Genomic DNA, 26662 nt, shown 5'->3' with positions numbered 1-26662 from the left:
CATCAATATACCAAGTTTCATTGAAATGTGATCAGAACCAAAAAATTATGAATTATTATGCTAATTAGGGAATTAATATGAACAAATTTTAATCCAAAACTGATCATATTTGTACATTGTCCTAGAGCACATATGTACAAAGTTTCATTGAAATTTGATGATTAGTACTTGAGATATACATGAAAATCTGAAAATTAACTAATTATGCAAATTAGGTGATTATTATGCACAAATATTCATACCAAAACAATCGATCTCTGCATAGTCCTTGAGTATCTATTACCATGTTTCACTGAAATGTATGCTTACTACTTGAAATATCAAAAGCTGAAAATTAATTTATTTTGCAAATTAGGTAATTAAAATATGTTCTGATATTACCCTAAAAACTACCAAGTCTGTGCAGTGTCCCGTGATATCTAGGTACCAAGTTTCAATGAAATGTAATGATTAGTAGTTGAAATATCAGTGGAAAGCCGAAAATTTGCTGATCATTATGCAAATTAGGTAATTAATATGCAGATTTTTTTTTATATTTATAAGTTTTTATTGGTAATCATTCATAATACATACAATAAGCAGAATACACTGCGTACATATACAGACTAATATACAAGTGCATTCAAGACATAACAATTTGGTGGATTTTAATCCACTTATTACAGTGTGTTTCAATTTTGCCCTTGTTCACAGCAATGTTGTATTCAAGATGATAGTTATACTTGACTTGGTTTAGAAAAATTGGAAAGTGGGGTTTTAGGTTTCTCATTTTCATAAGATAAATGTGTCTTTTAGCCAGAAGCAGTAAGTGGTTGTGCAACCTAGACAGAGTCACTTCCCCAAATAAAATTTCACCAAGAGTTGGCACTTCCCTCATTACTAATGCATCTCTGAAACACTGGAGGAACTTTAACCAGAATAATTTTGTTGCATCACATGAAAAGAAAAGATGTTCAAGTGTCTCACTCTCACCTCCACAGAATGTACATAATTCAGATATTTGTACCCCCCTTCTCTTTAGGTCATAATTAGTATATAAAATATGGTGGAGTAATCTGAACTGAAATTCTCTGGTCTTAACATCTATTGCCACTCTAAATGGCAAGTTATATGTGGCTTTCCAATCTCTAGTTGGTTCAAACTTTTTTTCACAGTAGCCCTCACTGATAGGAACAGAGTCATTTTGACTTTGCAGAACTTTCTTAATTTTCAGTTTTGTAATTTTGGAAATTTTAATATATTCGTTATCAAAATAATACTGGTCTGTATTTAATTCTTCAAAACTATCTTCACATTCCAAAGTCTTCCACTCAGGTGCAAGACTCTGAATAATTCCATATAGCTTCAGTATATCAATTTGACTCAATCCCCTAACCTGAAGGTTTTGCCACTGCATTAGATGGGTATTACGGTACAAGTTATGAACATAATTATCTAAATCCCCTAACAATTAAATCCTTATAATACACAGATGTGCCTCCAATTAGTATGTGCCTATTATTCCAAATCATTTGTTCAGAGACATAATTAAGTTCAATAGTTTTATCGTTAATTGTATTACATGACGACCAAGCTTCCAATGCCTCTATGTAAAACTGTGGCAAGGACAGGTTAAGCAGTTTGGTCTCAAAATTACACTTGAATAAAAATGTACCACCCACTTGTCTAAGACGTTTGTTTAGAAATGTTTTCCAAGGGTGTTGAATGTTCTCATCCAAAAATCTCTTTAAGAAACCAATTCTAAACATCTTGTGCATAGCTCTTACATCTGGAGCATTCAGCCCTCCTTTCCCAATATCTTTTACCATGACTCGCCTTGCCACTCTGTCCGGACCATTCCATAGAAACTTAAAAGCAGCCCTTTCAACTTTGTCAAGAATATTTGAAGGCACATATGTCATTCGCATAATATAACTCATTTGCGATATGGCAAGGGTCTTAAGAATTTGAATTTTGCCAATTAGAGTGAGAGACCGATTTCTCCAACAATTAATTGTTTTTTCCATTTGTTTCAGAGGTGATGCAAAGTTCATATTGACATTGTTCTTCACATTGTACAAGATATATACTCCGAGAACTTTGATTGGATTTTCTGGCCATTTAATTTTAAAAGGCTTTTTTCTTCTCTGCTTCCAAAGACCCAGCCACATGCCCTCAGTTTTCTCCATATTGATACAGAGTCCAGAGAGCAGATGAAAGTTGTCCAACATTTCAAAAAATACAGTACATGATACTTCATTGCTTAAAAAACATGTCAAGTCGTCTGCAAATGCAGAATACTTGACTTCCAGTGAGTCCAGAGAAATACCTGTTATATTGGGGTCGGTTCTGAGGTTAATTAGTAAAATTTCCAAAGCTATAATAAAGAGATAGGGTGACAAGGGATCGCCCTGCCTCACTCCTCGCTTCAATGAAAAGTAGCCCGTAGTGAAACCATTATTCATTACACACGCTTGTGTGCCAGAGTACAGTATTTTAACCCATTTTTGAAAGATATGACCAAATTGAAAGGCTTCCAGACACTCCATCAAAAAATCCCTAATATGCAGATTTTGACCCAAAACTAATCAAAACCTGGCATTAGTTCAGAGCATCTATAATAAAAATTGCTGACCGAAATAGCTGTATTATTCAGTGTTCATTTCTATGCAATTGTGATTCTCAATTTGTATGTGTAAAATCACATCGCTGGTGTGGAAGGCGACGGCTGACATATTGTTTTGGTTCTGTTGTTCTCTCGGCACAAGCAACTGACTTTTAGCTTTCTTTTTTTACTATGTCACATGTTGTATATACCAGTCAGACACTGACAAGTACATTTGTAAGTAAACGGTCTGAGACATGGTAGTCAACATGGAGGGTTTAAACGGTCTGAGACATGGTAGTCAACATGGAGGGTTTAAACGGTCTGAGACATGGTAGTCAACATGGAGGGTTTAAACGGTCTGAGACATGGTAGTCAACATGGAGGGTTTAAACGGTCTGAGACATGGTAGTCAACATGAGGGTTGCCAAGGGTTATTGTCGTAAACTGTAATCAATTGTTTTTTTATTTTCATAATTATGTACTAGTAATTTAAGGTAGAGATACAGTTTACCTGACAGGTATTTTAATTAGTTAATTAGGAAACCAAGATGACCTCTCTTGTCCACAAAACTATATATTTTCGGAAAGCTTATTGTATGAATTTAAAAATTTTTTAGTACTTTTTTTTATGGACACTGTAGTTTGAAATATGCACAAAAATGTGCTTGTTTGGTCAAAAGTGATTTAAAAAAAACAAGTCATTGTCAATGACACGTCCCCGTTCCGTTCATATTTGAGTGACATATACACTCAAAGCAGATCATGACCGAAATGCACCTACAACACATTCAAAAAAAAATTTAAACAAAAATTGCCCACGCATGACTAAGATTCAGTTCCGGTATGGTGAAAATGTGCAATTTTGGTGAATTTTTGACCTTAAAAGGACTGGCCCAAATGCACAGGCATATGTATGATATAATGTATGATGTGTATGTGAAGTTTGAACTTGATCTGTCCAGGCATGTCCGAGATATGGATCGAAAACTAAATTCTTTAAAACAAAATGGCCACCAGTTGGCCATTTTGAACTTGATCCGAAGAAAAATTAGTGTGCATCAAGCTTATATTATGTTTAATATATGCACTAAATCTGAACAAAATCCATCCATGCATGACTGAGATCCGGTTCCGGAATTGTGAAAATACGTGATTTTGATGCATTTCCAATCTGATTAAAATCTGATGTACAATGTAGTGTACGGGCTTTAATTATTTTGGCTATAAATTTATTTTAATTTTATTTTTTTATTACTTTTGTTATTAATGCCTTTTTATTTTATTATTGTACTTTGATTTTGATTTTGTGATTTTGTTTTAATACCGCCCTACATACATCTGATCTGACGCATTTCAATCAGATTGATGCATTTCTAGCCTTAAAATGGCCATCATTCAGCTATTGTTAAGCGGATCATGAAACAAATGCACATATCTATTTGTGACATGATGTACCATGTGTGTGTGAAGTTTGAACTTGATCAATCCAGACATGTCTCGGATACGGATCCAGAACTGAATTCTTTAAAACAAAATGGCAGTTTCGAACTTGATCCGAAAAAAAAAAGACGTGCATCAAGATCCTATTATGTTTAATGTATGTATCAAATTTGAACAAAATCCGTCGATGCATAACTGAGATCCGGGTCCGGAATAGTGAAAATGTGCGATTTTGATGCATTTTCGGTCTTAAAATGGCCGCTATTCGGCTATCGTTAATCGGATCATGAAAAAAATGCATGTGCATATGTCCCATATAATGTGTGATGTATGAGTTGAGTTTGAACTTAATTGGTCCATGCATGCTCAAGATACAGGTGATCGCGGACACACGGACGCACAGAGGGCAAACCATAAGTCCCCGTTTTCGGACTACGTCCGAACGGCGACTAATTAGCTTCTAAACCATGCTTCTGTTTCCTGTCAAAATTGGTTTATGGGTACATCTGTTTACTATGAAGAAAGTGCGGTCTTGAAAACTGTCAATTTTGCAGGGCAGCAGCTCAAATTTCACTACTTCAAGTTTATGCATAAATTATCACTTGTCTGTACGATTACTGTAACACTGTTCAACCAAAAACAATGCCCCGATGGCGTTTTGAAGATAAACACATTGTCAATCATTTGTGAAAATTTCAAAACAAAAGGTCAAAGCGTTTAGGAGCTATTTTCTTTTTAAAGTTCTGGGATGTGCACTAAAAAGAAGTTGAGATAATTGCTAATTTGCAAAACAATTCACTCAGTAAGAAGTTTGCTAATGCTCATAATTAAAATGGCTGTAACAGTTCCAAATTTAAATGTACTATCGTTTTGTAAAAAGTTAAATATAGTGCATAATATGGAGATCCCGTCATTTCGTTTTTTCACCATGTTTCTTTTTTATTATTTACATACAGCCTTGCTAAATCTTGCTAAGCATTCAAAAGAGATAATGTTTGCACTTGTTATCTATATTTTAAAATCATGTTTTGAGTATGTTCCACTATTCACAATTCTACAAAATTTTAACTGTCTATAGCCAAGACTGTTTGGATAATAAAAAGCAAAAAAAAAAAATTTCACTCCCAAGTGCCAAGGTGTAAAATGTAATCAGCTATTTTATTCATTCGTAATTTTGAATTAGCTTTATCTGTAAAGTGTAAACACCTATTTTTTAACTGTAAATGTTACCCTTTTGCATCCTCAATATGGGACTCTGAATAACAGGTAGGCCAGAAGATACAATGTAGTGTCATCATACAGTATTGATGAACGAAATTCACGTTATTATGCTTCCGATGAAACAATTCAATATTTATGCTGGATAACGAACAAGTACTGGAAAAAGTGTTGTCAAATCAGTAAGAACAAGACATGAAATGTCACAGTCCCCGTTATTAGATTATAAAGTAGTACAAGGAACATCTGCAAACAGGTGAATAAATATGTAGTCTTTGCGGTTACAACTCATCATAAAGTGATTTCCCATAATCTAGTTTTGTACTGACAACTAAAAACTTCCACTGACCCATGTTCAGAATCTCAGAGTACACAAGTGCAACAAAACTATTTGTCATACATGTATACTTGCTCAAGAATCTGAGTGAACCTTGATGTACATGACTTCTTTGTTAATCAGGTCTTAGTATATTACCAGGACCTGGGTTTGTTTCAACATCACCACTGGGCATCAGAATCATTCTCATGTTGTCAAATACAATTTGTTATTAACACAGTAAGGTTTATTATTTAAAATGTATTCATTGTACATAGAACAACATCTGTTAATTTAAACAATTGTAAAAGCTATGTTTTCAGAGCAAGTAAAGGTTGGTCTGCTCATAACCTTCAATGGAGAAGTAACAATAATTGTTCGAAGTCTTTTTAGTGCAGTGATATTATTGCATTTCAATCATTATTAATGGGTATAAAATACTGTAAACCATTTAATTTTGACTTCTAGATATATTCAGGATTTTATGAAACTTGTGTACAACATTTCAATAAAGTTCCTGACACTCCATGTTGTAGGAACTCAGAAAAAATTGCCTTGCGAAATTGAAGCAGTTCACAGCACCACTGTAAAAAAAAAAGTTTAAAAATGAGTATAGTCAAAGAGATACACATGTGTCGGGAGACACTAGACACCAAGTCTGAGAATCCCAAATATTACGAAAAGGGGTGTAACTCCGGGGAATTTAATTACACTAATAAACAAGATCAAGTTCAGTGATAGATTCTAGATTTACTAGTAATTTGCATATCCTGTCTTGTGTAATCTAACCATCTGACGTTAGTGTATTTATAGTCTTAAGTTTTACTGAATAAAGCAGTTATCGTATGGTCGTAGTCTTGTCTATGACACCTTATCACTGCCTCGTTGCATAGTTATTTCAGAGTTACTGAATTCTCTTCTGCCCTACTCCCACATTTGGTGTCGAGACAAGGATTGAAGAAACAATCATGCCAGAAACAAGAGGAGAATCAGTACAAGATCCAACGAGGAAGAGGGCTGCTCAACAAAGTCAAATTATAAAACTTATCAAGAAAGCCGAACAGATCGTTGCGGCGGAAAACCCAAACCAATCCCAGTTGGATGTTTTGGAAGCTACGATAACCGGTATCGAAGAGAGGATCCAGAAAATACAGAAAGTAGACGACACGATTCTAGAAACCGCACCTAACCAAGACACGTATGACCAACTTTACGAAGAAGCCGATGACTACAACATTAGCATAGTAGAGCGCCTAACAAGTTTCAAATGTTATGTGCGAAGAACACAGCAACCATCAACACCCGTGAATAACCCGGCAGATATATCGATAACATCAACCAACACCATCAGATGCGCCAACGACATCACACCAAAAGGTAAACCTGCCCAAACTAGAACTTCCTATTAAATTTAATGGTGATTTTATGAAATGGACGACTTTCATAGATACATTCAAAGCGTCGGTCGACCAAGATGACACACTGTAAGACGTGCAGAAATGCCAATATTTAATGGCGCAACTAGAAAACAAAGCAGCGAGAACAATAGAAGGGCTATCACTCACCAATGCTAACTATAAAGAAGCGCTGGTGTTGCTGAAGAATCATTATGGCCATCCACATAAACTTATAGCCTGTCATATGGCAGCGTTATGGCAACTACCAAAACCAATTAACAGCCTTGTGAGAATGTGTTCTTTCTATGACTCTTTGGAAAGTCATATACAGGGACTGAAGGCGTTAGGAAAAAACGAGGAAAGCTACTGAGAGCTACTGGTCCCTATTGTGCTCGACAAATTGCCACAAAACATCAAACTCCGAATTTCACAGGAACACAGTGACCAAGCTTGGACAATATTCGATCTGAAAACAGTCTTGTTAAAAGAACTACAAGCAAATCAAGCTGCGATAGATTCAACAACCGAAATGCACTACAACGAGTCAACCACCGCAACTGCTGCTAACCTCCACGTAGGAACTGGGCTACACCAGAAACCCAAATCGTGCGTATTTTGTCAGGGCTCACATCCATCAGCAAAATGCCACAAAGTATCTGATGGTAACGTCCACCTAGAAATTCTGACGAAGAAGAAATTTTGCTTCAACTGCATGGGTGGAAGACACAAATCAATGGACTGTTATAGTAAATTTACATGCTGTAAATGCAATAAACGGCATCATACATTGATCTGCGATGCTAGTCAGAAACGCACTGAAAGTTTCAGTAACAGAACTCGCCCGACTGACAAACCGGATACAACTCATGTGAAAGTTACCCCAACATCCGGACCTTTATTGCCGAAAACGGCAAAGGCAACCATTGCCCGTAACAACATAAACGCGAAAGTGAATCTTTTGTTAGACGAAGGGACGCAACAAACATTTATTACAGAATCAATCGCTCGAGGACGAAGACTGTGAAACTGAACATCTCAGCTTAGGCAGTTTCAGGAAAACTAACAACAGAATACGTGCGATTAAATCCGTGGACATAACTCTTATGACAAACACTGGTGATTAAACTGAACTCTCTCATCGTGCAGACAATAAGTTCACCAGTACACAATCATGTTCCAGCTACGGTCCACAAACACAGCTACCTGCAAGGGTTACAACTTGCTCCACAAGTAAAATCGGACTTAATCGAAACTGACCTACTAATCGGGGCAGACTAATATTGGTCTATTGTTGAAGACCGTGTCATTAGAGGTCGTGGACCTATCGCGATTGCATCCAAGTTAGGATACCTACTGTCCTACTATCAGCCCTATGTATAACGCTGTGTTGATCAGGCGAACTAATTGACAATGACCCTACAGGTATCGCTATGCAATCACAGTATTCACAGTATTCAGAAAAATATTTGTTTTTGAAAGTGGCCGAATTATTAGAAAAAAAAAAAACTATTTTTTTAGTATAAATTCTAGTAACTGAAATGCAGGATTGAAAAAGAACAAGACAATACGCAAGATTGATAAACCTTCAGCAAGCACTCCAGAAATTTCAGATCATTGGTACCATGCAGTACCATTCAATGACCTGATACATAAAACCACATTTTTTTTTGCTCAATCACTTGCCCCTCTATTGCACAAGATCGCAAGCTTATGTCATAAAATTCGGTTATTTATTTGATGCAACAAAACATGCATTCACAGCAGACGGAAATTCGTTTGAGATGTTACTAGATTTTTGTATTCAGTTTTCCATTTCAACCACCCTCATCACTTAGTAAATGTTATCGCGCATTGGGATACTGACTGTGCATAGATGCGCAGTGTAGTGCCATCAGAAGACCGATTGCTTGTGAATATTTTGCACCATTACGGCATTTCAAATATTATATTAATTCACAGACAACAAAATAAAGATTTTCAATAACATACAAGTTTTCCCACAGTTGATGATTGTATGGCAATTACATGGCTTCGACAGTTTTACTTTGGAAGAAGTTGAAAACAGGTAACAGAAAGGGGCTTTTTTTTTTTTTTTTTACAAATGTCCATTTCAGGGCAACAGAAACAAAAACAATATATGTGTAGGTAGGCATCTTAACAATTGCACAATTAATATTAACATCATTACCTATATAAATCATAATTTTGTTCAAACAATGAAAAATAAGATCACATTTAATTTAGTCAGTTTTCATAATGAAATACATAATAACATGTACTTATAAATTTGAATAAGGTTCAACAGCCTTTTCATTTAGTGCCAGTTTATACACCATAAAATCTCTGGTTTAGGTGTCACACTCAGAAAAGAGTGAAAGGCCTTTGGTTTATAGGCATCGCGAAATGTTGGAATTGAATCCCCCAAAATAATTCACATAATGTAATATGCATTATTTTTGTTATAATTTTGTTGATAACGAAAAGTAAAGTATGTTCTAAAAGAAGTTTTGAATAAATACAAACACGAATACATTGCTTAGTGGTTAGTACCGGTAGCAAATGATCACGGTAGCACAATCTGGTCATTCTGTGTTTCGCAAGTGAATAACTTACTTGTTTTGGAAGTATTGCAATTGTTGATTATTATTCAGTAATGATTATAATAACGCCCAAAAATTCAATTCGTTGAATTTTTATGAATTGGAAGTAATATTCAACTTAGTTACATCGTAAACGAATGATTTCGATCAAATGTAAATGCTCGATGCGATACGATATCCACCATGTTCTCATTTACCTCGTGGTGAAGGCAACGCAGTAGTAGATTTACCGATGTTCTAGCAAGATCTTTATGCTTTGATTTTGACGAAGAAAACAGCATGATTTTTTTTTTAATCAAAAAATTTGTTGTTTTCAAAAAATAAACTGAGCATTCAAAGGAATAATTTAATATTGTTCGAAGAAATAACAGCTCATTGTCGAAACGAAGCTTACCCATTCAGGCTATTCACAATAGGTGTCAATGACTACGGTAAAATATAAATTAGACTCAGGAGTGAATGAAATATCTAAAATATTAAAAACAAGCAGCCGCTCGGCTGAGATAGCTCCACCGTTAGCAATGCACATTTCAATTAAAGAACAGAAGAAGATATCATTAGAAAATGAACAATATGCATAGTATCAATGCAATGGGCTGTTTTCAACAAGAGATCAAAAATATCATTTTTGACCATAAATGATTGTGGTTTTTTAACAAGAAGAAAATATTACTTTTTACCAAAAATGACAAAAATATTTACCAAAATTAGAGAATTAAAGATATCATTACAAAATGAACAAATCTGAGAGAGGTCCACATGTAGTACCTATATATGTAATATCAAAGCAATTGGGCTTGCGATTTTTAACAATAAGTCGAAAATATCACTTTTTACCAAAAATTACAAAAATATTCACCAAAATTAGGGAATTAAAGATATCATCACAAAATGAACAAATCTGAGCGAGATCTACCCAAGGTACATATACACCAAGTATCAAAGCATTCAGGCTTGTAGTTTTCAAGAAAAAGTCAAAAAAGTAAAACATTGACACGGACGACGGACACCGGACAATCACTCATATGATAAGCTCCGCTCGACAAAGTCGACAGCGAAGCTAAAAAGCTAAAAAAAAAACTAAAAAAAAAATGCCAAAAAAACGCCAGGCGATTTCATGGTCCGACCGTCCATACACGTGTTGTCACTGTACATCAGCCATGTTGAATGGCACGAGATCGGCAAAATCTTCATTACAACTAAACAGTTCAATGCTCACAACATAAAAATACGAATATAATCAGAGGCAACCTACTATTATATAATGAATAAGTTGATCGACACAGGGACATTCTTTTCCCCCTGAGTTGTGGATATTTCGGAAATTGCGACACAATCAAAAGACCGGAAAACGATTTACTTGAAAACTATGTCCTCATGAATTAATCGTTCGTGTACAATAATTTGACAGGGTATACAATTAACAAACTAGTTTTGTAGATTGGAGACAATTGTTTGCTTTTTTGGCTTTTCACAAGAATATAAAGCTGGCAATCATCATAATATTCACGTCCGTACATACGTCACAGAATGTACACCAATCGTACCCCAAAATACATTCAATTTTGCTGAAACTGGAGAACTTACCTTTGCAAACCCATCTCTTATGCCGCCATCTTGAAGTTCTTGAAATCAAATAAGGTTACTAGTTCTTCTAGTAACTAGTGAATGAGACAACTGAGCCAAACAGAATACATGTATAAACAGTACTACAATAAAATGCACGCAATGGAGAAATCACGTGACATAGCGTTACTCACAGATCTAATCTACTGTAAAATATTTTACTTCAGCTGGAATTATCATTCGCTGAAAAGACTTTTTCTGGGTGTTTTGTATTGATTTTATTTTCACTGATTTTTTACAAGTTGACTGTAAAATATAGGAAAAAGGGAATATTCGCTGGATTTTATTTTAACTGAAACATTCCTTCAGCGAAAATAGCAAAAAAATGTTGCAAGCAAAAATAAAGTATTTTACAGTAATTAATTTATTTTGAGCATGTGCAGACGTTCTGTCAATGTTGCCTGAAGAGGTAATTTTTGATGAAAATCGTGAAAAAGACCCACTTGGGATTTTCAGATCTGGGAAAAAAATTACGTGCATACTCGGAAGACACTTTTTCATCAACCTGCCAAGTTTCACTGATACCTGCTGTAGAATTTCTGAGAAAATGTTGGAGACGGAAAATGGAAAACGGACATTTGACAAAACCTGAATTATAAAGTCCCCTTTTCAGGCTGAGCCTGAACGGGGACTATAAAAGATACTATGGACCCTATGGTATACATGTGCATAAAAATGTTATTACAAAATAAATGTCAGTGAATACAATATTTTCAATCAGTTCATTTGTTTTCAAATCCTGCAGCCACCATTGACAAGTTGACAATATTGCTAAACCGCCAGTTATGAACTTTAAATCTAATTTATTAGGATTTCCACATGAAGTTTGACAAATAATGATTTTCTTTGTATAGGTTATACATACATGTATATAATGAATTCTCTAATTAATATTTAGTCAAATTTGTGTGTATTTTTGAGAGAGTAAATGTATATATTAAAATATGTACACATTATATTATAGCTCACAAAATATTTGTAGACTATTGTCAAGTAATATGAGGGATGCACTAGAAACTAGCTTGGATATATCACATCCCAGTTAATGTATATCAATTTTTACTACCTTTACTAAAATATGAAGTTACACAGATAGGGGAAATGTTGAATGGCATGGGAAAATAATGCTTTTTGTCCAGGCTATATGATAAATATTTTGAGTGTGTACAATGTATGTATTAAAATATGCAATCATAGTACACATGCAAAGTAAACAGAATTATGTAAATTTCTGGTGGGAATTTCCAAGCCAGATTATAAAATTGTGAACAAATATTTTTGTAAACAACATTTAAAGTGAAAGGCGTTCTTAACAGTATGTATCATTTATGCATATAATTACATATCTTGTATACATTTTAATTATACATGGTATTCCCAGATTAACCCCGGTTTCAATGACACATACAACATTAGATTCTCAACTCCGATGAAAAGACAAGTTTCTTCTCACTCACCTTGAAAGCCAATCCTCGCGAAAGCCACTAATCGCGAAGCTACTAGTGATTGATACAAAATGTATGGAATACTATAAGAACTCCATGGCTAAAAAAGTGGATACAAATGTATGTATAAAACCAAGGAGTCTGTTTAAACATAGGTTTATGGTTTAACTGATAACTTACCCTCTAGGTCTGACATCTGGAAGTGATCTATTCAGTGCAATTTTATCACTTGCCATTAAATTGAATTCATTTATTTTCCATTTTTCATCTCTTTCTTTTTTAAACTCTGGCTCGATAATCACAGGTTTCCCTTGCTCACCTGGTCCATCTCGATTGACAGGTTTTGGCATATCTGAAAAAAAAATGCATAAAAAGATGAATACAATAACACTGAGAAACTATAGAAATCTTGCCTTAATATGCATATTTTAAAACTCAACTGGCTAGCTCTCTGTGACACACATTGATTAGCACTACATCTACTGTAACGTTATATATATTTACTGGGATAACCTCAATCTTTTGGCCTTGAATGCAAACGTCTGGTTTCTGCTGACCAGTTACTGGGCTTGTACACATGTGTGCATGAAGAACCTAAACAAACACTACCAAATACAAATAAATACATAAAATACTAATATAAACAACTGTACAATGTATGTCAATGGATGATACTTTCATGAAATTGATTCCATTCTTGGTGTAGCAATATTTTCAATCCTGTTGAATAAGTATTTGCACCAAAAATGTAACATCTTATTCAGAATATAGATACTTCTATATATAGAGGAGACAATTAACTAATTTGATAAGCTGGGTAAAAAGACAATTTTATTTAATTATTTGTACTAATATAGGAAAAGCAAAATATGCTAAATAGAGGTAAATATCATAGAATACAGATTTGGGTTTCATTTTTATGGTAAAAATAAATCTTCTCATAACACCCACCCTGAATCTTGTATGTTTCCATTTGCATGCTGGGTAATCAAACAAGGCGATGTAATATTTTCAGAGTAGCCTTGCAGTTTGCCAGGAACACACAGAGACAAATGTAACATTATTATATGCACACTGCAATGAGTACACAGAATATTGATTATTGCTGAACTAAAGCAAACTGATCATATTATTGATTGGTAAATGTTATGTCAATAAAGACTGGAGGTACCAAATAGGGGATAGAATTTCTAACAAATAAAACAGATGCTGCTGTTAAGTGTTAATTTGTGAATAGCTCTTTCACTATGATTTAGAACATAGTTCTGTAATTGAGGTGTCTGCTATTTCCAACAAGGTCACATTTTTTAAAAAGTTTAGATGTAATTGGACTAAAATTAATATTGATCAAAATTAAAGAACTTTTTCTTTGATTTGTTGACAATTTCCTTGTTATACATGTACCAATTAAAGCATAGCTCCTCATTCTCTGGGACCATGGCAGTGCATAATGAGAAATGTCCCTACAAAGAAATGTAGAGAGTGATTCCCCACAAGGGATGGTAGAGGGGGATCCCCACAAAAAAAAGATGCACATTGTAGAGATTGTAGAGTGGTCCTACAAGGGATTGTAGAGGGGTCCTACAAGGAATTGTAGAGGGGTCCCACACAGGATTGTAGAGGGAAGTCCAACAAGGGATTGTAGAGGGGAGTCCCACAAGGAATTGTAGAGGGGAGTCCCACAAGGGATTGTAGAGGGGAGTCCCACACAGGATTGTAGAGGGGAGTCCCACAAGGGATTGTAGAGGGGAGTCCCACAAGGGATTGTAGAGGGGAGTCCCACAAGGGATTGTAGAGGGGAGTCCCACAAGGGATTGTAGAGGGGAGTCCCACAAGGGATTGTAGAGGGGTCCTACAAGGGATTGTAGAGGGGTCCTACAAGGGATTGTAGAGGGAAGTCCAACAAGGGATTGTAGAGGGGAGTCCAACAAGGGATTGTAGAGGGGAGTCCCACAAGGGATTATAGAGGGAAGTCCCACAAGGGATTGTAGAGGGGGGATCCCCAAAAGTGATTGTAGAGGGGGTCCCCAAAAGTGATTGTAGAGGGGGGTCCCCAAAAAGAATAGTAGATAGAGGGGTCCCACAAGGGATTGTAGATTGACAGTGAAGGCAATTATGAAAACCACTAATATTACAACACTGAAATCTGATAGTTTTCCAAGTGAAAGGCCACCGAGATACTAATAATGAAACAAATATTTCCTGTCTGCGGGTCTACATATTTTCTGCCTAGAGGGTTTTGGCACATACATGTACATGTATATGCATCTAATGTATCCCAATGTAAATGCAAGGGTGAGCAGATCTGACTAATAATGTTACACGTGCCAATCCTGAAGCACTGTAAAGTAGGTCAGGATTACTTAATATGAGCATATATCAAACTTAATTTTGATTCTGAAAATTTGGAGTACGTACAATTGAAAAATATTTCTATCCTGTTGTGCATGATACACATATATGTAGGTATTTATTTTCCTTATTTTGACTAGTAGCTTCGCGGTGAGTGGCTTTTGCGGTAAGTGGGTTTCGTATCTGGTGAGTTTCGTGGGGAGTAGGGCTTTGTCTCAGTAACTGGTCCTTTCATCCTTATTGAGAATTAAAGTTTAATGTTTCTTTAACAACTGGCGCTATTCTGAGAATACCATCCTGGCAGGAGTTCCAAAATAAAATCCATGCTCTGATAATGCCTCTAGTTTCAAAGACCAATAAACATTATCATTATGATTTTATGGGTGTTGCAAAGGATAGTTGAATATTGTTTATTGAACTTAAAGTGCCTGTGCAATGCCCACCCACACGCTTCCCATTTTAGATCTGTGCCCCACTGAAGTGGGCAATTATTGATTTTTTTTGCTGAAAATGATTACTCGTATCCAAGTAAATTTGAGATATTTCCCGTGCTGTAGCCACGCCCACCTATCCTGAAACGGTCGACTGTTTCCGGATTTCCGACTCTCGCCGAAAGTGCGCCACCAAATGCAAAAATATGAGAGGAAGCCATACCCCTGGGCCGTACTTTTATATCACTGTGTCATTCAACGTACAACTGTACTTTTAAACGATATACATTTTTTAATCGGCGTTTCTTTTGTCTATTTTATTTTATTTTTGAGAGAGCGAATTTTTAGAAGTTGTTTTCACAACAAACTTTTATGATGGTTAAACGTTGTGTTGTGGGCGGTTGCAGTAATGCGTATAGTCATAGTATAAGTATTTCCACATTTCCAATCGATCTGAAGGTGCGAAATCGGTGGACGAAAGCCGTGAAAATAACGAGGAAAGGTTGGGGTGGACTTCCTCGTAACAGCGTCATATGCAGTGTCCACTTCACCTCAGATTCTTTTCTTTTTTTGAAAAACTGTCCTTGTCCATGACAAAACAACTAGGTTTTAACAAGAAATGCCGACAATACAAAACGTTTTTGAAAAAACAGATTCCGGACAAGGCCATGATCACTGAGACAGATTTCAGAAGGAAGAGAGACGTCGAGTATGTGTTTCAAATGATTTGATTTTTTTGCGATCCTGATTATTGCTTTATAGAGACCACCGGTGTTATGTAAAAAGGTAGCAATAATTTTGATAATGACACGAAAACAAAGTGTCGGATAAACAGGAAATTACGCAGCCCTCAGGCTGTTTTCATTTTCGCGGGCTAAAAGTGTCTGAATTGTTCGGTTATTGGTGTTGAATGTCGAATTCACACCTTTGTTGCCTTTACTTGCAGCTTGATCGGCGTAATAATTTACGGAATAAGAATCCGGGCTTGAGCTGTCAATGTATTTTTTTAATATGATGTCATAATCATGAAAATCACGCTAAATCCGCTCTGAATTTGTCTGTATGTGAGTCGCTCTCAATAATTTTTGTTATCCAATTAAACGCCGCCATTCACGCACTTGTCCCCCTCATGACCCGACGCGTTCACCAATTCAGTAACTGTGTTTTGTCGTTTTTTTAAAATTATTTCTCTATTTTATAAATCAATAGTGTCTAGTAACCTGCTAAATAACAAGACGATTCAGCCGTCAAATTCGATTTTGTCCAATGCCGGAGTCCAGCGACAGTATACAAACGTGCTCCGGTGACGGTGACGACCACGGTGACTAGCGACACCAGACCGGACATATTTCGCATCCGACTCAACCCCATGCAACAAACTTGATACTATGTGTTCATTATGGTCCATTCTTCCTCGACAACAACTACATAAGTGGCAATTTAGTCAAAGACGAGAAAACAGCACAAGAAATTTGCCTTATTTACATGTATCGGCAATGCAAGCTGCCCAGCGACTTCCACTTCTGACGTCACAAGGGGAATTTCTGTATGCAAATGAGAAGCTAATGAGGAGCCTCGTTTTAAAATACACAAAAATAAAGTTAAAAACACATTTTTTCACTTAAAAAAATTATTTATGCTTAGAAACATAAAAATTAATAATATTTATGTATCAATGGATAATTTTAGGCGTGAAAATAGCAGCCATTTCACAGGCACTTTAATAATCCCCATAACCGTTTTCCATTATAGATAAATTGTAGAACGTAACAAACTGTATAACTCAGTCTCAACAATGAGATACATGTAAAGGAATGTACATATTTACATTACTAATGCATTGCAATACAACTAATTCAAATTGAAAGAAATTGCAATATAAAATACTTCTACAGGCATATTTCACGGTCAGTGTTATTTACAAAAATATTTGTTTATAATTTTATAAACTTGCTTGGCAATACCCTCCCCAATTAGATATAATGTGTATATATTTTAATTAGACCAGTGGTTTGGGCTGGTATCCAGAGGTGAACCCCCACAGGAGGTATAACAAACCACATCCAACTTTTTTTTGTTCAGATATATATCTTCTTCACGGAAAATATGGATGTGGAAAAAAATTCATGATTTAACTAATGATAAATGGGGTGTTGCTATGGCAACATAAAAATATATATTCATAATGGTTACCACCATTGATGTTCCAATATCTTTCTTGTCTTTTGGGCAAGAGATCCCAGATTAGTGTCATTTGAAGGTGTTTTGAATTTATTGTCCAAAAAAATATATGCAAATCAGATAATTTGCATATTCATTTTTATTAATTATTAATCTTTTGCTAAAAACAATGTTTTATTTTTCTTGAGCCTCTTCAAACTAATACTTACAGTAATACTGAGTGAATTACTGTTCCAGAAGCCAGTAGAATATGACAGTAATACATTCCCACTAGTTAAACTAGTTAATAATGTGAAAAACCTACATCAAAGTCACATGAGCTGCAACTTTAGACATTTTTTTCTTGTAATTACGTTTGTTCGGCTGTTATCTATTCAATTCTTTTGACTTATCTTTCTTACTTATTCTGTTAATAATATTTACAGTTTATCCCACATTGAGAATTCCTTTATTTAACTACTCAGGTAGGTTGCACGCTGGTCCATATCAACTTATAAAACATAATATGCAAATAAACGCTTCGGACACCTCCTCAGATGGTGGTGATATACTACTATACATGTTGAGAGCTGATCCTGAAGGTAATTTTAACCTACATCTCAGTGCTGTATGTGATACTATACCCTGGTTTTGTGCAGCTGGCAGACATACATATGCCAAATATCTACCAACGTATGTAGCAGATATGAAAGCATTGAAGCAAAAACACCCTGAAAGCTACAAACACCTGTGTGAAGGTGGATTAGAACAAACTGTGAATAAAGATGGTAAAAGTAAAGGAGCTGTGATTGGCTGGTTGAAGACAAGACATGTGACTGCTGAGTATCTAGAAGCATTTAGGTCACTCTGCAATACCAATACAAATGCTGAAACATCTCATGAAGAATTAAGAAACTCCAGGATTGTAAGGGATGAACAAGATGTATGCAAGATTGTGGAAACTATTACACAATACCAGAATTCATTCGATCTGGATAATGTTCCTCACAGCTAATCAACATTGCTACAGGTCAAGTGGTCTCAACAGAGGTAAACAAAAGCCTAACTACATTCCTTGATAATGGTAAAAAGAAGCACAACAACTTTCTTACAAAACGGCTTGTAGAAGCTACCAAAAATTTATGAAGATCTCTACAAACAAAACAGCTCTAGCAGCTTTTGTATCTGACTATATAGTATCAACAGGCTCAGAAATTCTAACATGTGGTCAACAAATAATTATTGCTGGTGCCTTTGCTGATGGTTGTTTATTTTATTTATTATTTATTTCAGTCCAAATAAAGTAAATTACAAAACAAAAAGAGAAAATGAAATAGAGTTACTGTTTATAATAAAATACAGTCATTAGGTTTATGCTACAAGATCAAAAAATCAAATTATTCCAGTACCACACCAGCTGTGAGTTCCAACGTATGTCACTACTATATATTACAGAGACAATGCCATTAGTAGATGTATAAATGCGTTCAGTAAATAACGATACTAGCTTTTTATTAAGACAAGGGAATGTTTGTACTCTATTAACAACACACATTGTACTGACACTACAATCATGTGGATATCCAAAAAATTTCCTGAAAGCATTGTTATAGGAAACTCTCATGGCATTTAGCGTAGACTTTCGAAAACAACACCATAATTGACAGCAATAAAAACTAGTTAATTAAGTGTGTAACAAGAACTGACATAGTTCACAAGAGGAGACCGATACAAGAATAGTACTGCATGCAATTGACATGTCTTCTAACTTTGAGCGGATTATAGTTCGTAGTAATGATACTGATGTTTTAGTACTTCTTTTGTACTACACGAGTAAAGACATGTTGTCGCAAAAGCATACATTCTCACAGTATATGGAAAAAAAAAAGTGCCATGCTCAAATCTGGATCAGCCTCAACAACTGATAAGTCAGCTGGTCAGCTTCCACCAACGGAAGATTCATTCATGCAGCATGTGATGAGAGCCAGGTATCAGACAGCAATATGGTGTCTGAGTCACGTTGCAAATCAAGAACTTTGGGAACCAGTTAGAAATGGATGGAGACTAACAGAAGATGAACAGCTTGAGCCAGTCATGTATACTAAAGATGTCGTACCAATTCAAGTGCAAGACCTGACACATCTCTACTGTACTGACCATGACTGTAATGTGAATAGGAAATGTCAGTGCCTACAGACAGGACTAAAGTGTACAGAATTTTGTGTGTGCCATGAACATTATTGCAACAATACTGTTTACGATAATGGGTCTGACAGTGACACTGATGATTAGTGATTCAGTTTGTTAATATTGTAATGTTATATGTGATCGCCAACTTAAACTCTGTTTAAAGCATATATTCATGCCAGCTAGACTGTGCAACTTGATAAATATATACACATGGCCATCATGCCTATATGCATTAGATTATGGTATATCATGAACTTAAAGTGTTTTTTCTTATGAACAAAAAGTATTTGCTTCATGAAATAATGTGCTCTGATGCAATATTGTGTAAAGTCTTTATTTCACTGAATAATGCTTGTGAATGAAAAATAATCAACATTTAATTACATTTGCTGCGTATGAAACATTGTGAGCATGTTTAAAAATAAACAAATGTGTTACATTGTACTAAATGTAAATCTAAAATGATTAAAACTGGTATTTTCAATGAATAAATTCTAAATTTTTTTTACAATATATTGGGTCAATTCCTGTAATTAGTATTTTTAAACTGAAAATACCAATACGCAACTTGTAAAAATTAAAATAAGTATAATTTGATGCAAATGAGATAAGTAGCATAATACATTTTCAATGCATTTTAAAAGGAAATAAAAATGCTTTAGTTTGATATTTCTATCTCAAGAATTAAAGAAGTTATGGCAAAATCAAGATTCCTTCTTGTGTTTTATTTCAATTTAATACTAGTAACTATGGAAACAGGCACTGTAAACGTATACCAGGCCAACATTTCTCACCACGTCTATGTTTTTCTTTCAGAAGACATATGTCTGAACTAAAAACACAGCAGGTGACTTGTTATACCACATGTGGTGATTGCTCCCATTTTAGGCCCCTTTTTGGAAATGGCCACTGGTCTAAATAAACAAGTCATTGAAAACGACACAGTCCCCGTTAAGTTCTCTTTGTGCTCGTCATATTAAAGTGGAGGGGTTCCAAGTGGCGTATACAACAGATTGTTTATTTACATCAAAACACGTGTTTCGTGTCATAGTAATATGGCCAAAATAAAAACAGCCATTATTCAGCCATCTTTGAACTGATTATGAAACACATTGATATGTATGATGTATGTGCCAAATACGAATGAAAATGGTACATAAATTGTGGAAATATAGTAGTAAGGCCAAAAAGTCAGATGGCTGTCAATCGGCCATCCTTGACCAGATTTTGAAACAAATTGTCATGAACATGCATCCTAACATGTATAAAGTACATGTATGTGCCAAATTTGAATGAAAACTGACAGAGCACGTCCAAGATACCGCATACAAAAATAAAAACAAGATGCCTGCCAGTCGACCATCTTTGATCCAATTGCAAAATAAATCATCATGGACATCTATCCTAACATGTATAATCTATGTACCAAGTTTGAATGACAACTGACAAAGCATGTCCAAAATACAACATTTTCAAAAAACAAGATGGCTGCCAGTCGGTCATTTTGAATCGAATCACTAAACCAGTGCATCTGCATATGTCCCACATAAGGTACTAGGCACATGCAAAGAATGAACGAAATCGGTCCACAGGATTCTGAAATATGATGTTGGACAGACTGACGCACAGACAGACGGACACACGGACGGTCGGATGGACAGACTCAGGAACTCACGGACGGTTGGGGACATGTATCCTAACATGTATGATCTATGCACTAAATTTGAATGAAAACTGACAAAGCACGTCCAAAATACGACATTTTCAAAAAACAAGATGGCTGCCAGTCGGCCATCTTTGATCCAATTGTGAAATAAATCATCATGGACATGTATCCTAACATGTATAATCTATGTACCAAGTTTGAATGAAAACTGACAAAGCATGTCCAAAATACAACATTTTCAAAAAACAAGATGGCTGCCAGTCGGCCATTTTAAATCGAATCGCTAAACCACTGCATGTGCATATGTCCCACATAAAGTACAAGGTACACCCAAAGAATGAACGGAAACGGTCCAAGAGATTCTGAGATACGACTCTGGACGGACGCACGGAGACCGAATTATAAGTCCCCGTTTTCGGACTGTACTAACAAAAATGAAATATTAATTATTTCATATTTTAATATATAACCTGCACAAAAATAATCAATATTTTTCATTAGTAGAATGATGTGTAACTTTATACGGGAATCCTGATAAAGTTCACAACTGGCAATTTAGCAATATTAGGGATTGTCAGCTTCCTGTGAATTTAATTACCTAATGTTTTTAGGTTCATGGGCTGCAAGTTACAGAGCACATACCTAAGCAGCCGTCCCCCAGCAAATAATTAAGCCAAGGTGTTTTCGATATTGAAATTGTCAGTGTCTGACTTTTATATACAGCCCAGAACACGTCAGAATAGTAAAACAAGCAGCCTGTCGGCTGAGATAGCTCCGCTGTTAGCAATGCACATGGCAATTAAAGAACAGAAGATATCATTAGAAAATGAACAAATCTGAGAGAGGTCCACATGTAGTACCTATATGTATAATATATATATACAAGAAGTCGAAAATATCACTTTTTACCAAAAATTACAAAAATATTCATCAAAATTAGAGAATTAAAGATATCATTATGAAATGAACAAATCTGAGAGAGGTCCACATGTAGTACCTATATATGTAATATCACAGCAATTGGACTTGCGGTTTTCAACAAGAAGTCGAAAATATCACTTTTTACCAAAAATTACAAAAATATTCACCGAAATTAGAGAATTAAAGATATCATTACAAAATGAACAAATCTGAGAGAGGTCCACATGTAGTACCTATATATGTAATATCAAAGCAATTGGACTTGCGGTTTTCAACAAGAAGTCGAAAATATCACTTTTTACCAAAAATTACAAAAATATTCACCGAAATTAGAGAATTAAAGATATCATTACAAAATGAACAAATCTGAGAGAGGTCCACATGTAGTACCTATATATGTAATATCAAAGCAATTGGACTTGCGGTTTTCAACAAGAAGTCGAAAATATCACTTTTTACCAAAAATTACAAAAATGTTCACCAAAATTAGAGAATTGAAGATATCATTACAAAATGAACAAATATGAGAGAGGTCCACATGTAGTACCTATATATGTAATATCAAAGCAATTGCGGTTTTCAACAATAAGTCGAAAATATCACTTTTTACTAAAAATGACAACAATATTCACCAAAATTAGAGAATTGAAGATATCATCATGAAATGAACAAATCTGAGAGAGGTCTACCCAAGGTACATATACACCAAGTATCAAAGCATTCAGGCTTGTAGTTTTCAAGAAGAAGTCGAAAAAGTAAAACATTTACACAGACGACAGAGACGGACAATCACTCATATGATGAGCTCCGCTCGACAAAGTCAACAGCGGAGCTAAAAAAACTGTTTCGAGTCATGGCGTAAAATGGAGGCATATACCATTTTGACTCTTTAGGGGAATGGAAATCAGTTGATTTGAGGGTGTCACAATAAGCGAGGGAGTAAATCCTTTTTCACGCTATGAAAAAATGCAGACATTGAACGCACTTTTTGGACTTTAGTACTACGTTATTTTTGTTTGATTACCTAACGTTTTTAGGTTCATGTGCTGCAAGTTACAGAACACATACCATAGCGGCCGTCCCTCAGCAAATAATGGAGGAAAGGCATTTTCGATTTCAAAATCGCGAAACGCAAAGTTTTATGCAAAGTTTGAATTAATAAACGAAGTACAGAACGACGAAGATAAAATATTCAAGAATCAACACATACCAAAAATTACATCTCAAAAGTGAATATTCGTGGTGTATTTTAAGTCTAACCGGGCCGAGAGTGGAAATTAGTTAGTTAGTATTCTAAATATTCATAATTTAGTATAAAGTAGTAACAGCAATTGTACAAGCATTTCCTGTCAAGACTAGTACACGTATGGTTTAGAAGCTCTGCTAATACATGTATGAATTTGGACCAACAACCAGTGAAAAAATTTTGAGCATATTTTAAATCACATGCAAATAAAGACAAATGCTTTATTTAACATTTATTTTCAGAAAGAATGATGCAGAAACAAACCTTTTAGTTATTTGTGTAATATTCCATAGGTTTGGTTTAAGTTGTGGTAATACAAAAGCAAGAAATGATAAAGTACACAATAATATATATATATAATAGCAATTTATAGACCTAAATTGTTTCACTCTCAGAATTTTTGTATCCTCAGCTTTGTTTCAATTTGAAAAAATTATGATAAAAATAACTATTTAAAACTTGTACCCATAGTTTTGATACCATGACCTTATCTGCACTCACTTACACATGCTGAGTGAAAGGCCCACAAGCAAAATAAAATTGTTTACATGTCATGTTGCATTGAAGCAAAGTACAATGCAGTATTTAAACTGAGGCAGCAATGGCATTGTATTTATGATGAATGGTTTTGTATATTTAATATAAGGTTAAACTGTAAAGTCCAAACTAAGACGGGACACACCTACCCCCATATGTCACCCATCAAACATTGAATACAAAACTTATAGCAATATAAAGAATAAATTAGAATGAACCAATTTGACTGTGAACAAATAATGGCAGTCTTGTATGTGCCACTGAAGAAAAATATTGAAATGAAAAACGATTTCAATGAAAACTATTTGGTAAATTACACGAACGAATCTAAAAATAACTACTGGTACATCATTTCAAGTGCATAATACAAAACAATGTACATGCATAAACCATTAAGGAGAATTTTCAATGTTGTTTTAGGTTTTTGTAATGACAAACCAGTCACAAGCTGAAAATACGGTATAACTTTCATGCAACCTGTAATACGTTTACGCATTCACATTCATCCCATTTGGGTAGGATTTTCATTGATTTCATCATGTCATCCATTAATCCCATTCAGATCATACATCCTGTCTGTATCACATAGTTACATCACACATCGCTACACTAGATATCTATTAATGCCATATTGTTAAGGACACCCAAATAACACATAGTTACATCACACATCGCTACACTAGATATCTATTAATGCCATATTCTTAAATAAAGACACCCAAATAACACATAGTTACATCACACATCGCTACACTAGATATCTATTAATGCCATATTGTTAAATAAGGACACCCAAATAACACATAGTTACATCACACATCGCTACACTAGATATCTATTAATGCCATATTGTTAAATAAGGACACCCAAATAACACATAGTTACATCACACATCGCTACACTAGATATCTATTAATGCCATATTGTTAAATAAAGACACCCAAATAACACATAGTTACATCACACATCGCTACACTAGATATCTATTAATGCCATATTGTTAAATAAGGACACCCAAATAACACATAGTTACATCACACATCGCTACACTAGATATCTATTAATGCCATATTGTTAAGGACACCCAAATAACACATAGTTACATCACACATCGCTACACTAGATATCTATTAATGCCATATTCTTAAATAAAGACACCCAAATAACACATAGTTACATCACACATCGCTACACTAAATATCTATTAATGCCATATTGTTAAATAAGGACACCCAAATAACACATAGTTACATCACACATCGCTACACTAGATATCTATTAATGCCATATTGTTAAATAAAGACACCCAAATAACACATAGTTACATCACACATCGCTACACTAGATATCTATTAATGCCATATTCTTAAATAAAGACACCCAAATAACACATAGTTACATCACACATCGCTACACTAGATATCTATTAATGCCATATTGTTAAATAAGGACACCCAAATAACACATAGTTACATCACACATCGCTACACTAGATATCTATTAATGCCATATTGTTAAATAAAGACACCCAAATAACACATAGTTACATCACACATCGCTACACTAGATATCTATTAATGCCATATTGTTAAATAAGGACACCCAAATAACACATAGTTACATCACACATCGCTACACTAGATATCTATTAATGCCATATTGTTAAGGACACCCAAATAACACATAGTTACATCACACATCGCTACACTAGATATCTATTAATGCCATATTCTTAAATAAAGACACCCAAATAACACATAGTTACATCACACATCGCTACACTAAATATCTATTAATGCCATATTGTTAAATAAGGACACCCAAATAACACATAGTTACATCACACATCGCTACACTAGATATCTATTAATGCCATATTGTTAAATAAAGACACCCAAATAACACATAGTTACATCACACATCGCTACACTAGATATCTATTAATGCCATATTGTTAAATAAGGACACCCAAATAACACATAGTTACATCACACATCGCTACACTAGATATCTATTAATGCCATATTGTTAAATAAGGACACCCAAATAACACATAGTTACATCACACATCGCTACACTAGATATCTATTAATGCCATATTCTTAAATAAAGACACCCAAATAACACAGTTACATCACACATCGCTACACTAGATATCTATTAATGCCATATTGTTAAATAAAGACACCCAAATAACACATAGTTACATCACACATCGCTACACTAGATATCTATTAATGCCATATTGTTAAATAAGGACACCCAAATAACACATAGTTACATCACACATCGCTACACTAGATATCTATTAATGCCATATTGTTAAATAAGGACACCCAAATAACACATAGTTACATCACACATCGCTACACTAGATATCTATTAATGCCATATTCTTAAATAAAGACACCCAAATAACACAGTTACATCACACATCGCTACACTAGATATCTATTAATGCCATATTGTTAAATAAGGACACCCAAATAACACATAGTTACATCACACATCGCTACACTAGATATCTATT

The 26662-nt window shown here is 34.8% G+C and overlaps 1 protein-coding gene across 1 annotated transcript in view; it reads right to left on the bottom strand.

Annotated features, from left to right (window-relative positions):
• LOC144357544 (polypeptide N-acetylgalactosaminyltransferase 1-like) overlaps nt 1-26662 on the bottom strand; it is a 90150-nt gene that overhangs the window by 30548 nt on the left and 32940 nt on the right. The window contains exon 3 of the mRNA XM_085500961.1: nt 12810-12981. Within this exon, the coding sequence (XP_085357087.1) occupies nt 12810-12981 (172 nt within the window). The remainder of the gene's footprint in view (nt 1-12809; nt 12982-26662) is intronic.

This window comes from Saccoglossus kowalevskii, chromosome 7 (assembly GCF_978046115.1).
Source record: "Saccoglossus kowalevskii chromosome 7, keSacKowa6.1, whole genome shotgun sequence".
Classification (NCBI taxonomy): domain Eukaryota; kingdom Metazoa; phylum Hemichordata; class Enteropneusta; family Harrimaniidae; genus Saccoglossus; species Saccoglossus kowalevskii.
The sequence above is the reverse complement of the archived record's forward strand: the minus strand, read 5'-3'. Positions and strand labels throughout refer to the sequence as shown.